Source organism: Drosophila nasuta, chromosome 2R, assembly GCF_023558535.2.
Source record: "Drosophila nasuta strain 15112-1781.00 chromosome 2R, ASM2355853v1, whole genome shotgun sequence".
Lineage (NCBI taxonomy): Eukaryota > Metazoa > Arthropoda > Insecta > Diptera > Drosophilidae > Drosophila > Drosophila nasuta.
The window spans coordinates 3,919,441-3,933,821 of NC_083456.1; the positions used below are offsets into that span (position 1 = coordinate 3,919,441).

General features: G+C 39.3%; 1 protein-coding gene across 1 annotated transcript in view; it reads left to right on the plus strand.

The window, feature by feature from the left end:
* The window catches only part of LOC132785990 (hemicentin-2), a 71,841-nt gene that overhangs the window by 42,288 nt on the left and 15,172 nt on the right, over positions 1–14,381 (plus strand). Inside the window, exon 3 of the mRNA XM_060792350.1 lies at positions 11,594–11,904. Within this exon, the coding sequence (XP_060648333.1) occupies positions 11,594–11,904 (311 nt within the window). The remainder of the gene's footprint in view (positions 1–11,593; positions 11,905–14,381) is intronic.

The window sequence follows — 14,381 nt, forward strand, 5'->3', positions numbered from 1 at the left end:
CAAAGGTACAAATTGTTTTTAGTCGTATTTATTTATCCTTTTTCCACTGTTTGTTATTGGCACCCAGATGGAGTAGCATTTGGCTACTGTCTGTTGCCAAAAACTGACCCAAATTTACAGCCAGCCAGCGAACGCTGTGCCCTGTCTGCTCCTGCTCTGTTGCTTGTTTGTTTGCCTGGTAGTCTGTCGATCTGTCACTCCGTCCGTCGGTCCATCAGCCGGCTGGTCGGGCAGTCCGAGTGTCGCACAGTGCCATCAAATTGTAGCTGCTACAGGGCAAAGAAGAGCTGAGATGGGCCAAGCACTCTGTCTGGGTAAGTAAACCATGTGTGCGTGTGTGGGAGTGTGTTTGTGTGTGTGTTTGTAAGTTGTGTGTATTTTGGTTTGGTTGGAGGCATCTCTGGTACGTTCCACGTTCCACAGTTTGAATGAGTCACCGTCAACAGCAGCAGGGCAGCATCATGAGGTTCAGCTTCAGCTTCAGCATCACCATCGTTGGATGCCGTCGAGTTAAGTGTTTTATATTTTCGTTTAGCAGTTGAAAGTTGCATCCTTTGCTGAAGCTGACGCTGACGCTGATGCTGACTCTGCTGCACTAACTGCTGCCGGCTTCGTTGTTTTTATGCAAAAGTTAAAAGGCAGTTTTGTTGCTCCTGCAACAACATCAACACATTCTACTCGAAGCATATATTGCAGCATCCTCGAACTTGGCCACAATATGGAGTTGCGACGCTTTTACTATACTTTGCCATTGCAGTTTAAAGCGCTTTCGGCTGTGATTCAGCAGCAGTTTTATTGGTAAATTGGACAGATTGAGGTAAAGTGATATTAATGTTGACTCCACTGAGGTGAACCGAGCTTCAGCAAACTGAGCGAAACTTTCGTCTCTGTCCATAAAAAGTTCACATGCGCAGTTAAATAAATTTGTTAGCGCTTTGCATTTTTTATGGTACTTAAAGGATGTCGTTTATCTTTTAATATCTTGCACCTAAGTAAATTAGACGACAAGCTACGTGCCAGCATTCTTGGTACAAAGTTCAAAGCTTTCGACACATAAAGACAGGATGTGTCATATAGAAATAAGTGCAGCTGGGAAGACATGCTCCATGTATTTTTAAACGAAATTAAAGGCTATCTCTCGAGTGCACGTCAACTACTTTGCATTTGTACAGCACTTGTCCTCGTGTGTATCTGTCAGATACTTTTGCAGCAACAGCAATTATCTTTGAGTTATTTGCGCGGTAGTCGTGCAACATTCTACACAAAGTAGTTATGCAGTCCGCATAATTGACATAAGAAACAATTCCCTTTATTATAATTTGCATTTACGTTTGCATTTGCATTTGCACTTTCTTTTTAATTTTATTTTTTAATTTTTCGCAAAACGTGTTTAGAGCGCATTACATTTTTCCTCATGCATGCTCCACGGACTGCAGTCGTAGTTGCATCATTATGGGAGCATAAAAAATATAAACTACTCTCAAATGAAATTTCAGCTGCTATCAACAAATTGCGCTACTTTACAGGTTAACTGCAGCGGAACAGACAAGGTGTCCGTGACGGTGGCAAGATGAGACGAGACGGGACGAGACGAGACGAGACGAAACCAACTAACAACTACAAAAGCAACAATAACAACCACAGGCAGCAACAACTTCACTTGATGTGCATGACTTGCAACAAAGCGAGTTTCTCTGCCTGTGGCTGGTCATATCTTTGTGTGTGTGTGTGTGTGTGTAGTTGATTTCTGACTGTTTAAGGGGTGCGAAGAGGGGATGCTAAAAGCTTCGAGTTTACGACGTGTTGGAATTTTTATGCGTTTTAAAGTATTTGCAGAGCATCCGGCAATGTTGTCGCTTCTGACTCCTGACAGCGGAACAAGAAACCGAGGGGGTGACACAAAGAACGAGAGGGAGGGAGAGATGGTATACTCCGGAGTTCGGAGTCCGGATGCTGTGCAGTGCCCGTAAAACTGTATTAAGCATAGAAAACTAAGTTATGCGACATACAGTTGAGTTACGGCCAAAGTCGGTCAGCTACGTGTGAACATCGCATGCCCACACAGCCAACCATACAACATCAAATACGAGTAATGTACACTTAACTATTATGCTTGGCATACCCTGGACTATTATTAACAATTGGGTATACCAAACTTATCATTGAAAAGTTTTTCAATTCACTTTATGATATATTGATATTGATAATATGAATTTATCAAAATATTGCCAAAATTTTTGTAAAAATTCTTTGCCAGCAATTGAAATTAAAGGGTATAAAAATATACGTGTTGGCTGAAAGTTACTATGCATTTTATGATCAGCAGATGAGCTGGTAGAATGACGGAAGGGAGGCACTGTATACGAGCGGCTTGAATGGCACGTTGCGGAAGTTGTGGCTTAGTTAAAATGTTTGTAAAAAGGTGACAGCCTTTGCGTCGGCAGTCGGGAGTCGACAGTCGACAGTCGGCAGTCGAGAGTCGACAGTTTATGTCCGCAGTATGTGCTGAGCTTAGCTCAAAAATACGCCAACTTGTTTGCTCAAAAGGCATAAAACATAAAAAATACTTCAACCCCGGCAATACCTCAATTTCCCCTCAACTGCTGGTGCACACTCTACACTTCACTTCACTTCACTTCACTCCGCTTCAAGTGGAAGGAGAGGTGCGTGCTTTTATGTCACCATTACCGCATCATAAAATCCTTTTTGTGTTGAACTAATGATGGATGAATGTAGCCACAGGTGGAGATTTACACCTACACATGTACGCTATGTACTATTCGCCGTACTCGTAAGAGTGGGTGTTATATTAAACGTGCGGCGGGAGAGTGCTATTATGTCTGTATCTGGAGCACTCACGTCAGTGTCCATTAGGAAATTACATAACGTGGAGCTCAACTCGAATTCTAATTCGCCCACAACTACAACAACAACTAAATGAGTGGTAAATGCAAAATATTCTATTTCATTCGTTTCATTCATTATCAAATACATTATGCGGATTTGCCAAAAATTTAGTTAATTCCACCAGCATTCACATTATAGCAATTTGTTTGCCACTTGCAAATTGAAAACGAATGTTTTTCGGCTTGCAACATGTTACCAGCGACAAATCGGTGAAATTAACGTTGCAATTCATTCATAATACATCAATTTCACCTACCACAAAACACGAGAAAACTATATTTTTCAGATAATTCAATTTGAAATACAAGAGCGAGAGAGAGAGAGAGAGAAAGTAATTATAAAATAGTGTACATTTCGTAGCTAATTATGTATATCTAAAATTAACCATTCATGATTGGTGGCAAAAACCGCATTCGGAAAATAGGAAACAATCGGAGCTGAAAAAGAAATTTAAGCGAGCGGTCAAATCTGTTTGCATACTTGTGTGCGGTCAAGACTGTCAATTTTAGCTGGAAAGCGATAAACACATAATTTGTTGTATAATTAATAAATAAATAGCATAATAAATGGATTGAAACAAAGCGACAAATGCAAAATACGTGATAATCGATGCTCCAAATGCATTTCTGATAGACACTCTTTCAGTCTAGTGAGGCGCACAAATGGTAAAAACCACAGACTATTTGAGTTTATTAAGCATGACCTAATGGTTGTCAGTGTTCAGTGCTGCAAGGTTGTTGTTCTTCATGTTTTTGCTCTCATGTACAACTCTGTGGTTTTTTGCGTTTCATCATAAATATATTTATTTTATTATTTAGTGCGCTTTGCTATTGAAACGCGTCAAACGCAGATGGGCGTGCAATGTGTGTTATCGTAATATAAACCCAAAATATTGGTCATCACGTTTATCTGAAGTATAATTAAAATTTGTTGCTAGCGCAAAAAATGAAAACATTTTAGCATTTGGGTCATGCTGCATTCATATTAATTCGCAACAAATCAAATATTTATGGTAACTTGTGGCAAATGTGTATGTTAAAGCTTTTTTTTTTGATTTCTGAATGCAACTATAAATCATAAATGTATACGTCAGACTTTCTCAATAGTTTGAATTCGGATCGTGAATAAATTCTATTAAATCAGTATGGAATCTAAATTAATTGGATTAAATATATGCAATTGTATTTATTAGTAAGTTGGATATTACTATAACTCAAATATTCTAGTGCTTGCCAAAGATATATTTGTTAACAACTTGAATGATTTCAATAGGTTCAATTCATAGAGGACTTAAAGATTAAATTTGATTCCACCTTTGACCGAAATTTTCAGTCAGAAGTTTGTCTTTTTTGTCAAAGTTGTCAGCACCCTTTGGGGACAGCAAATTCGTTAGTCTACGGCCAAGGTGAAATAAAATAAAATACATTCGAGGTACACATTGAGATTGAGTGAACTGTATGGTAAGGAGCTATGTACCTTAAAGGGGCCGTGCAGGCCACGCCCCAAGGCCACTGTTGAGCTGACACACAGTACATAGCAAAAGAGTACCTTCGTGGGGAGTGAGGAAAAGCAGACTAAATTGGATTTGCCATGTTACATGGTGTAAACATACGCAAAGTACACAAACATGAAGACACTTTTTGTGCTTTTCCGTTTGACAAAGAAAGGGATTCGAGGCAGGCGTTGGATGATGATATGCAAATAGGTTTCTGGACTCACGTCTACCTATGGAGAATGTTGAACGAACTGATACGATAGATTGCCAATGCGAGGCGGCATCTAATTTCGGACCCCATGCGAGTGTATTAGCATGTCAGCATTCAACAGTATTATAAAAAGAGTAGAGCAATTAAAACTGTGGTAAAAATAGGTGATAACTATAGAGTGGCAGAAATAGAGGAAGAAAGACAGAGTAAAAGAGTGCGTTTACTACAGAGTTACTCACATAATTGCTGCCTTCCGGGCTTTTGAAAACTCATTTCCGGTTTGGCTGCTCCAGCTGATGCTGCCTCCATTTGTGCGTCGCAGCAGAATGTAAATTGTATGCCAATTTGTCGTTAGTCAATATCTGCGACTGTGAATGTGTCTGTGACTCTATGTGTGTGCGTCTGTGTGTTTTTCTAACATTAATTAACCCTAATTAAGTTCGCAGTGGCTGGACCCTGGCATTCGGTTGAGAAGAGTGCTATGTGTATCTGGAGAAGTTATCTGTAAATGTATCTGTATCTGCTGGATCCGTATAGTATATGCACAGAGAATGCTTATGGGCATTTTCCAGTGAAATTGTTAAGTAACTGCCGCAGAATTTCAAACGTAGTTACTTAGTAAGTGCTGGGAAAAGTCTGCGGGCAATTTTGCGACATTTAACAAGCATTTATTTAAACTTTTGCTTCGCTTGCTTTGCTCTGTATTTGTATCTGTTCAAGTTTCCCTCTCGTTCTGTATATGTATGTAGATACATATTCGTATATCCGACTGTGTATTTGTGTGTGTGTATGTACATCTGCAGTGTAGAATGTTTAATTAAAGTATGCAAAGTTGTGTCAGCTGCCGCTGACTGCAGCAGCTGTAAATAACATCCGGTTATGCGAGAATACGAGCATCTCACAGAATCTTGTAGTTGTCATCGTTGGCTTTGTGCGTATCCCCCGAAAAAGCTTGTAAGTATTTTCTGGTACTCATCTTTGTATTTGTGTCTCGAATGTGTATGTGTGTTGTATTTCCTTTCGGCTGCGTGTAGATGTTGTTCGTTGTCGTGTAGTGGCCCTGTCATGTTGCTGAAATTGATATTTTAATTAATTTTTCGTACACAAAGTTTTGTTTACTAATTCACATAACTTTCAAATGACCAACTTTTACCTGAGCGAAGGCAATGCAAAATGTTTCATCACATTCTTTCATTAATATCCTGCCAGAAGCAAACAAGACTGTCTTCAATATGTGGGACATTTCCTTAAAAGCTAAATAGTTTTAAGTAATTTGAAATGTAAAATTGACTTAGTATTATTTTTCTTCTTTTCACTGACTTTAGTTATATGTTGCCACAAACTAAAACAAGTAAGAGGTCGGTAGTCGAGTATGCTCGACTGCGAGATACTCGCAACCCATTTGTATTAAAACTATATTGTAATTAATATACCCAATTAATATACCCAAAAATACTAAAATATACCGAAGATTATAGTTAGTATATCGATGTAGAAACAAATTGATATTGTCAACCAAAGCAACTAAGACCCGTTTTCACTAAGCGTTATTTGCCATACAAAATCATTTGTTCAATAACTTTTATTCAATTTTTATATGATCACAATCAAATTTTCAGAACTGATCAATACGATTGTTGTATGCACTAAGAATAGTGACTTTGTCTCTAAAATTACACTCTATTCTTTTCGATTTATTTATTTTTTTTATTTTCGGGGGCCAAAGTGGTTGTAGCAAAAAATTTAAACAAAATTTATCTGCGTGCAAACATTACAAGTGGTGTCGAAAAAAAATATATAGCACTATCTCTTATAACATCTGAGGTCTAGGTGTTAAACGGACGGACAGTCAAACGGAAATAAAGAATATTTACAAGTTCCTTGAATTACAATTTTCTTTTATTGCTCGAAGTGTGGATGTCTTATATCAATTCTCTAACGGGTCATAACGAATATATATGTATATATATATATATAGATCAGTAGTATTTTGTCGCAGGACTTGAACAGTTGCTTAACCGATTGACGACGATCAGTGGGTTAGCAGCATTTGGATCCGCAACATGGACTGCAGCAGGGTCCACAGCAAGGACCACAGCAGGAGCCGCAGCAAGGACTGCAACAGGGCCCACAGCATGGTCCACAACATGGCCCACATTTTCCACAACAACTGCCACAACACGGACCGCAACAGCTACCGCAGCAGCCGCTGCAACAGCCACCGCAGCAACCTGATGAGCAACACGGTCCACATTTACCACAGCAACCACTGCAACAGTTTGGACTACAGCAGGGACTACAGCAGGGACTACAGCAGGGGCTACAGCAGGGGCTACAGCATGGGCCACAGCAAGGGCCACAACAAGGGCTACAGCAGGGTTGACAGCAAGGTACGCAGCAAGGTTGACAACAAGCGCCGGGACTGCACATCTTTAATCCGTCAACTGCATGGGCGATTATATCATTGTGAAGGATTCTGATCGGTATAATTCAATAGTTTCTTACCTTCAACCCGTTAGAGAATTGAGTACAGCTTTCAAAATTTTGAGAGTGTGTATATAATACGTTATATAAACTGATTAAAAGTACTGAATTTCATTATGATAAGTGAGAGAAAGACACATTGATTTACAATTTTATCATACGAATGTTTAGGCATAAAGATGAGGATGTTACCAAGTTTCACTAAGTTAGCCTCAGACTGATTTAATACATCGCCTAATATATGGTTATTTATGGATCATAAAAGCACATGAACTGGAATTTAAAATACACTTCATACCCCAAGAAAGAAATCAAGTGGAACATGAGCGTCACATATAAAAATAGAAAGTGTTCCTCTAACCTAGGAAGGTCTAGGATTTAAGGAAATGAATATAAGTTATTTTCGAGAATTTCAATAGTATAGTTGAAATAGAGGAACATGCAGTCAGAACACAAACAGAGTTGCCTCTTCATATTCAAATAGTTTTTTCAAGGCCTTTATTTACACATACGAAATATTTAATTTCCTATATTTATTTTCGATGGTATAATATGTGAATCAGACTTAAAAGGATACTACTATTCATCTTGTTCCTCCTTATTGTATTCTTTTCTGTTGCCCTTTGCCTGATTTCCCTCGAATTCTATGCTAAATATCGCACATTTTCTCTCTTCCATCTCTTTGCATAATTGCCAGTTTCATTGTGGAAACTGCAAATGTCACAAATTTCTGCCAGCGGCACAGTTTCAGCCTCAGTCATAGCTGAACAGAACCCAGCAAAAATTGTATGAGTGCGAACTGTCCCAGGGGCAGGACAAATCATGGCGTGCTTTGACAAATCACACGCTGCTCCTATGTGTGTCGCTCATCCAAGTGCTGGGAACCCGCATTTTAACCTCCCACATTGCCATCCTGCCATTCTTCTATAGGCCCCTCCACCCTCTCCCAGAGCACCTGCGATGCTCTCAAGCTTTCGTCACTGACAATTGAACGGCTTTGATCTTTTCAACGCGTCTCCAATTTTTGCGTGTCGATAGCTCTGCATGTGTGACTGTGTGTGTGTGTGGGGGTGTAAGTGGTTGTGTCATTGGTTGCATAAAACCTTTTGTCAATTACGTTGCTTCCACTTTTTGTGGCACTGCCATACACTGTCAATGACAGAGCGTTCATTCCTGCTAAAGGCTGAAAAGCAACACAAAAAAAAAAAATGGGCAAAGATGAAATGATTGCTGATTTCTGGTACAGACGGAGTCTCCTCCCTCTATCTTTTTCTCTCTCTCTTCGCTCTCTATCTTTCGGGGTGTCCCTCTTCAGTCAGCTGCCGGTAGCCTGCCTGGCATATGACAATCTCTGGGGTTCTAACCTGACGTCCTCAAACCGTCGCAGTTTTCATCAAAAGGTCGTTGCAATTAAATTGACATGCGAGTTGTCAAGCTCGAAGTCATTCGCCATTTTAATTGGAGCACAAGCTCAGATCAAATCATTTGCCCAAAAGGCAGACAAGCTTAAATTTACAGATCTTTTAAGTTGTTATGGTAAATTAAAAAATAAATTGAGTGTGAATAGAAAATTAAATTACTGGAAGTCTGTCAAGTAGTAACATAGCCATATAATAATCTGCGAAGTAGAATGTTGAAGGAAGCGACACTCATTATACCATTCCTCGCTTAACTACAGCTTAGCATTTTATATTTTTCACTTAGCATCCATAATATATTTATATCAAACATTCGCTTTAAAGCATATTGGTTAACGAATTACTTTTTTTATGCAGAGTAGACAAGAATTTTTGTAGACGATACCTATAGGGTAGAAGGTGATAATAACTTTGTGCCCCCGCAAATCGTTATAAATCGAATAACAAGCTAGAGAATTTCGGTACAGACAATGACACCTGTAGTTTTTATGTTTCCTGAAAATTTCTTTGACACACAAATTGTAGAAGCTTTATAAGAAATACTTTTGTATGGGCAAAAACGCCTACTTACTACGGGTCTTAGTTGCTTTCATATATTTTACTATGCTATATTTCGAATGTAGTACTATATCAATATACCAAATATAGCTCTTGGTATAATTTTAATGTTTAGCGTATTTGGAATATAATTTAGTAATTGATAATTTGGTATATTTTAAAATTAATACCGTACTGTTTTGCTTTCATTAAAATGGCCAGCGGGTATCTCACAGCTTTCTTATTTGATATTAACTGAAATGTATGCGACAAATAGGCTAATGGAATTTGATTTGTTGTTTAACATTCAGTACTGAATTGATTTTATAGTACCCCGGGGATCGCGGAATGAATTATTCACTGGTTGGTTAAATACTCCAATTAGTTTCAGCCTTTAGTTCAATGTACATTTCAAACCGCTCATCAAAGATTATAAGATTACAAAACATATATGTACATATTTATATATTTCTGTGTGTGTGTTGGCAAATGCAAAAGCAAATATTTTTCCCACAAGTTTTTGATTTTTTCAAAATTGCATTTCCAGGTGAATGGGCATTGGGGTCAGGGTAGAATAGATCCCTATTTCAATTGCCATCCAATCGAGAGATTCAAAAGTTGATGAACGCGTTTTCAATTTAAACAAACGTTCATCTCGATTCACAGCTAAAAATAGAAATATGAAAATAAAACTAAACCCAACTGAACTGAACTGAACTGAACAAAAAATCAAGTGAAACTGTCATCGGCAGGCGACAGACGACAGTCAAAGTCAAAGATGGTAACAAAAGCCCTGTTTGGGGCCTCGGAGCATTACGCAAAATTCGAATTTACTATATAACATACCAAAAAGTTGCGCCGAGTGCGTTCGGAAGTAGGCAAATCACGGCGAAATCGCGTAAAAATCAATGGAAATTTTAACGGGAGAGAGAAGGGGTGAACAAGTTGATGGGCGATTTAGCCGAATAGCATTTCATTAGGAGAAATTGTTGGTTAATTGGCGATTCAGCAAATATCATGCGTAGCAACAGCGATTGCCAATGGGCCTCACTACTGACCTCTCAACCGTTGAAGCGCTGAGCAACTCATCCGTCTGACCCGCCACACAGATGAGTGGATTGGGTTGGAGGCGGACTGAGTGGAGAGTGCGTATCGCCAAGTCATCGGCTGTGGTGACGCCGCAAACAACAATCAATTTTAATGAACGCCATTCATTAAAAAAAAAACTTTTGCTGCGCGAAAATCACAACACGACTCCTAAAGCAAGAGCTGCTTCTGTACGAGTATGAGGGCGGTGCTTGATGTGTTGTGCTGTGATGTGATGATGATGATGATGGTGTTGGTGTTGGTGTTGGTTGATGCAAGTGGTGACGACTCGTAGAAGCCACTTAAACGCCGTTGATTAATTCGAAACCAAAAAACTGACAGTCGCCACAAAACAAAAGCAGACACGCCATCTGCCGTCACCTGCAGCTACGATTTGCGAGCTGTGTGTGTGTTTCTGATGTATGAGTGAGTGTACGAGTGTTCGAGTGTGTGTGTGCGTGTGCGAGTGTGCATGAAGGTGTGGCAGGTCCTCATGTCAGGCTGGCTGACTTGGCGGTATAGCTGTTAGCTCACGCTGCGGGTTTTGTGTGAATACGCGTCATGCGCATATTTGCCACATCGTCAATTAATGTTGTTAGGTTTTCGGTATTGTTTGTGTTGTTGTTGGTAAATCTGGGGTGTTTGGGTGCTGCTCCCGCTGGGGAAGTCATCGAGCTCATTTTGTCAATTTCGACAACGAACTGTGAAATTATTTATGCATTAACGTCAATAAAATTAGAAAATGTATAAAACGAGAGCCTAATGAGCTTTAACGATATATTGGTTATTTATTATATTAAAATTATAATTTATTTCGTAGTGAGTGCTTTAAACAAAACAAAATTTAAGAATATATAATATCGAATCTATTGATGAAATCAGTAACTATTGAAGTTGTCAGTAAAAAAAGAGTATAGTGAACTTTAATGTTGAATTCAATATATGTATATATATCCAATTTAAAATATATATTCTGTAGTGAAGAAGTTTATCAAAACAAGATTATGTTCAATGACTAATGACTAAGTAATGAAATATGTAAGCAAATAGTTGCGGAAATAATATGAAAATATGATAAGTAATAATAAAATGACAAAAATGTCAGTAAAATTAGAAAATGTATAAAAATAAGGAAGACAAATGAGCCTTAACGATATATTTAATTTTTCAAATTTATAATTTATTCTTTAGTGAAAATGGTAATCAAAATATAATTAAAGATTATCTTCAGTGAAATAAGTAATCAAATAGTTGCACAAACTATTTGAAAATCTTTGCTTTAATGTAGACAACCAAGGCAGATCCTTGGCCTCCAATAACCCACACTAGCACACACACCTTTGAGTCCCACGTGTGACATGTACGTGACAGAAGCTTTGCCGAATCGTAGCTCAAATTGCCATTTCGATTAACAAGAAAACAACTTTCTTTTCTCTGTGGCCAAATCAATTTCAGCATCACATCCACAAACGACAGCAGCCACAGCAGTCACAGCCGCCGCCAATTTCGATGAGAGCGGCATGGATTCATCATCCTCATCCTCATCCTCCTCTTCCTTGGCTTCGGCTTCAGCTTCAGCTTCGGCGACATCATCAGTGGCGTCGTCAGCGAACGCAGCAGCATTTGCGGCGGCTCAGAGCTCGTCTCTAATGCCCGAGGTCGGCGCCCTGCTGGCGAGTGGTGTGCTGGTGGAGCCCTATCTGGATGGCTATGCCACATCGAATGTAACCACACAGATCGGCACACATGCTTATCTGCCTTGTCGGGTGAGTTCAACCCTAATCAGTCGCCTTATTATCTGACTGCTTATGCGGCACAAATAATTCTCCATAGTTTTGGCTTTATTTTATTTTTATGACCAGACATTTCTATTGCTTTGCGTGCTTGCTGTGCCTTTGCCCTTGCGTGCATGTTTTTATTTGTAATTATTGTTATTCTCTATCCTTCCCTCGCCTCCACTTTCCTCCGCCCTTCCCCCTCCACCCTCCATCATTGTGCATCGGCATGCCATAGAAAATACATTAAATTTTATTGCGTAAATATTTGCGAAGCAACTCGAGGCTCTCAACCATGAGGTGTGACCGCATCGTGTATTTAACACAAAGCTCAAAAACAAATGCCACCAAATTATGCCCCTCGGTCATCGCGTGGACACAAAAAGGAAAGGGGTGTAGCAGCAGGTGGCAGGTTCGTTTTCTGTTTGCGCAGGTGTTTAAAGGTCAACTTTGACCGTCGAACATGCAAATTGTTTGCTCAGAAGTTGTAAATATTGTATTGCGTTCGCCGAAAACCGAAATTAAATTTAAACAAATTAGTTTTATGGCATTACGTGCTTGCCACATCTCCTCTTCCCGTCGCCTCTTTCCCTTATTATCACGCTCGTAAAGTCGACAAATGCTATAATATCCCTCGAGAACTTTAAAAAGAGGCTCACGTAAAACAATTCCAATGGAATCCCAAATGTATTTCACGGCCCAAATTGAAAATAAAGCTTTGGTTTGCTGAAATATTAATAATGAATATTCACGAAATTATTATATTGATTTTTAATTGACTATTGTTTGTGTGACCAACATAACTACAACTCATTTTCATCTTTTAATATTGACTCTTAAATAATACTAATGAAAATATACTTAAACTAAGCTGTGCCGAAAGCTTTAATCCTTATAAGTAGGAAATTTGAAATTTGATTTATTAGCTTTCTATTTTTGGACCCCAAAAATGACAAAAGTTTTCCACCATGAAAGAAGAGAATTTTTTTTAATTTTGCTGTGAGAAGTGCACTTAAAGTTGAAGGATATTTCAATGTGTCTCTGTCAATATAAGAAATTTGCAAAATGTCTGCTTTCAAAGCCAATTATCACGCCTGAGTCGCATTTATTTATGGAACAAAGTCTTCACTCTTTAAGACATTCTAATTTAGGCATTCTCTTGATATTCGGAGCAAAGAGCATGCCCAGTAATTGGCCAAATAACACACAGCTCGACGGCAGAATGAAATTCAAATTCTTGTGTGGCTCAGACACAAAATTGTTGGGCCATAGCTATTAATCGCATGGCAGCCAGCAGGCAACCGGCAACCGGCAGATGGCAGCTGCTTCAGCAGAGAAATATTAAATGTATGGCCGTCGTCGCTTTTGCGCTGTAATTTCCCCGTTTACCATTTCTCCCCAACTTCCATTTCCACAAAAGGAACAATGTTAATTTTTCGTTGTCATGGTCAATTAAGTGGCACAATTTCAACGGCAACGGCCGTTGCTTCCTCTCCCACCTGCCACCCTCAAGAGTGAAGAGGCAAAGTGAATAGCTTGCAACTCAATGTTTGTCAATTACGAGTACTCATAGTCGTACTCATGCTCGTTCCCTTTACACTTTATGTCCAGTCCATGCTGCTGCGGCTGGCATACCGTGCAGCTCTTTGTCCAACTGCCGCTTTAAGTGGCACAGTTGAATGACGACTTGGCTTGGCTTGGCTCGGCTTGTCCTTTCTCCATCGCCATGCCAAATGCCTGGCACAGACCCAGGCTCAGGCCCAAGTGAAACTGACCGAATGGAGCTCTTTTCAAAATTGGTCTCACTTGTTCCATTCCATGCTAACGTCGTCAGGTGAAGGACGTTGAGCATCCTTTTGACTTCGTTGCAGTTGGCAATTGGCTTGTTTAAGGCATACCTCCTTCAAGTTCTTTTCAGCAATTGTTGAATGTATTAAATTAAGGAATATATTTTGCTGCTCCTGATGTTGCTGCTGCTGCACTACCATAATTAAATCTGACACATGCATCGAGTGCCTAATGAGTCCATTACATTCAAATTAGAAAGCGGCGACAAGCGCATTTAATGGATCAACTGCAGGGCCAGAAACAGTTAGATATCGGGGTTGCGGGGTGTGCCGAAGGGGAAGCTAGTTCAATCTGTTCCAAAGTGTTGAATACACAAAATAATTTTCATGTAAATGTGGATACCAGAACGCATTCACAAACGACTCTCTCTGTGTGACCCCGTCTGTATGTCTGTGTTTAAATGTATTTTAGATTTACTAACTACGACACATTTCGATTATATCAGCTAGAGAAGAGTGTGCGTCTATGGTTTTCCCTGACTGTGTGTATGTGCGTTTCTACTTGATAGGTTTCATGTTCATTTTGGTATTTAATTACATTTCAATTTTGTTTCGTCGTGTGCGTCTGTTTGCAAAAGCGTTGCATACATTTCGGTGCAGTAATTTGCACTCGGTTAATCT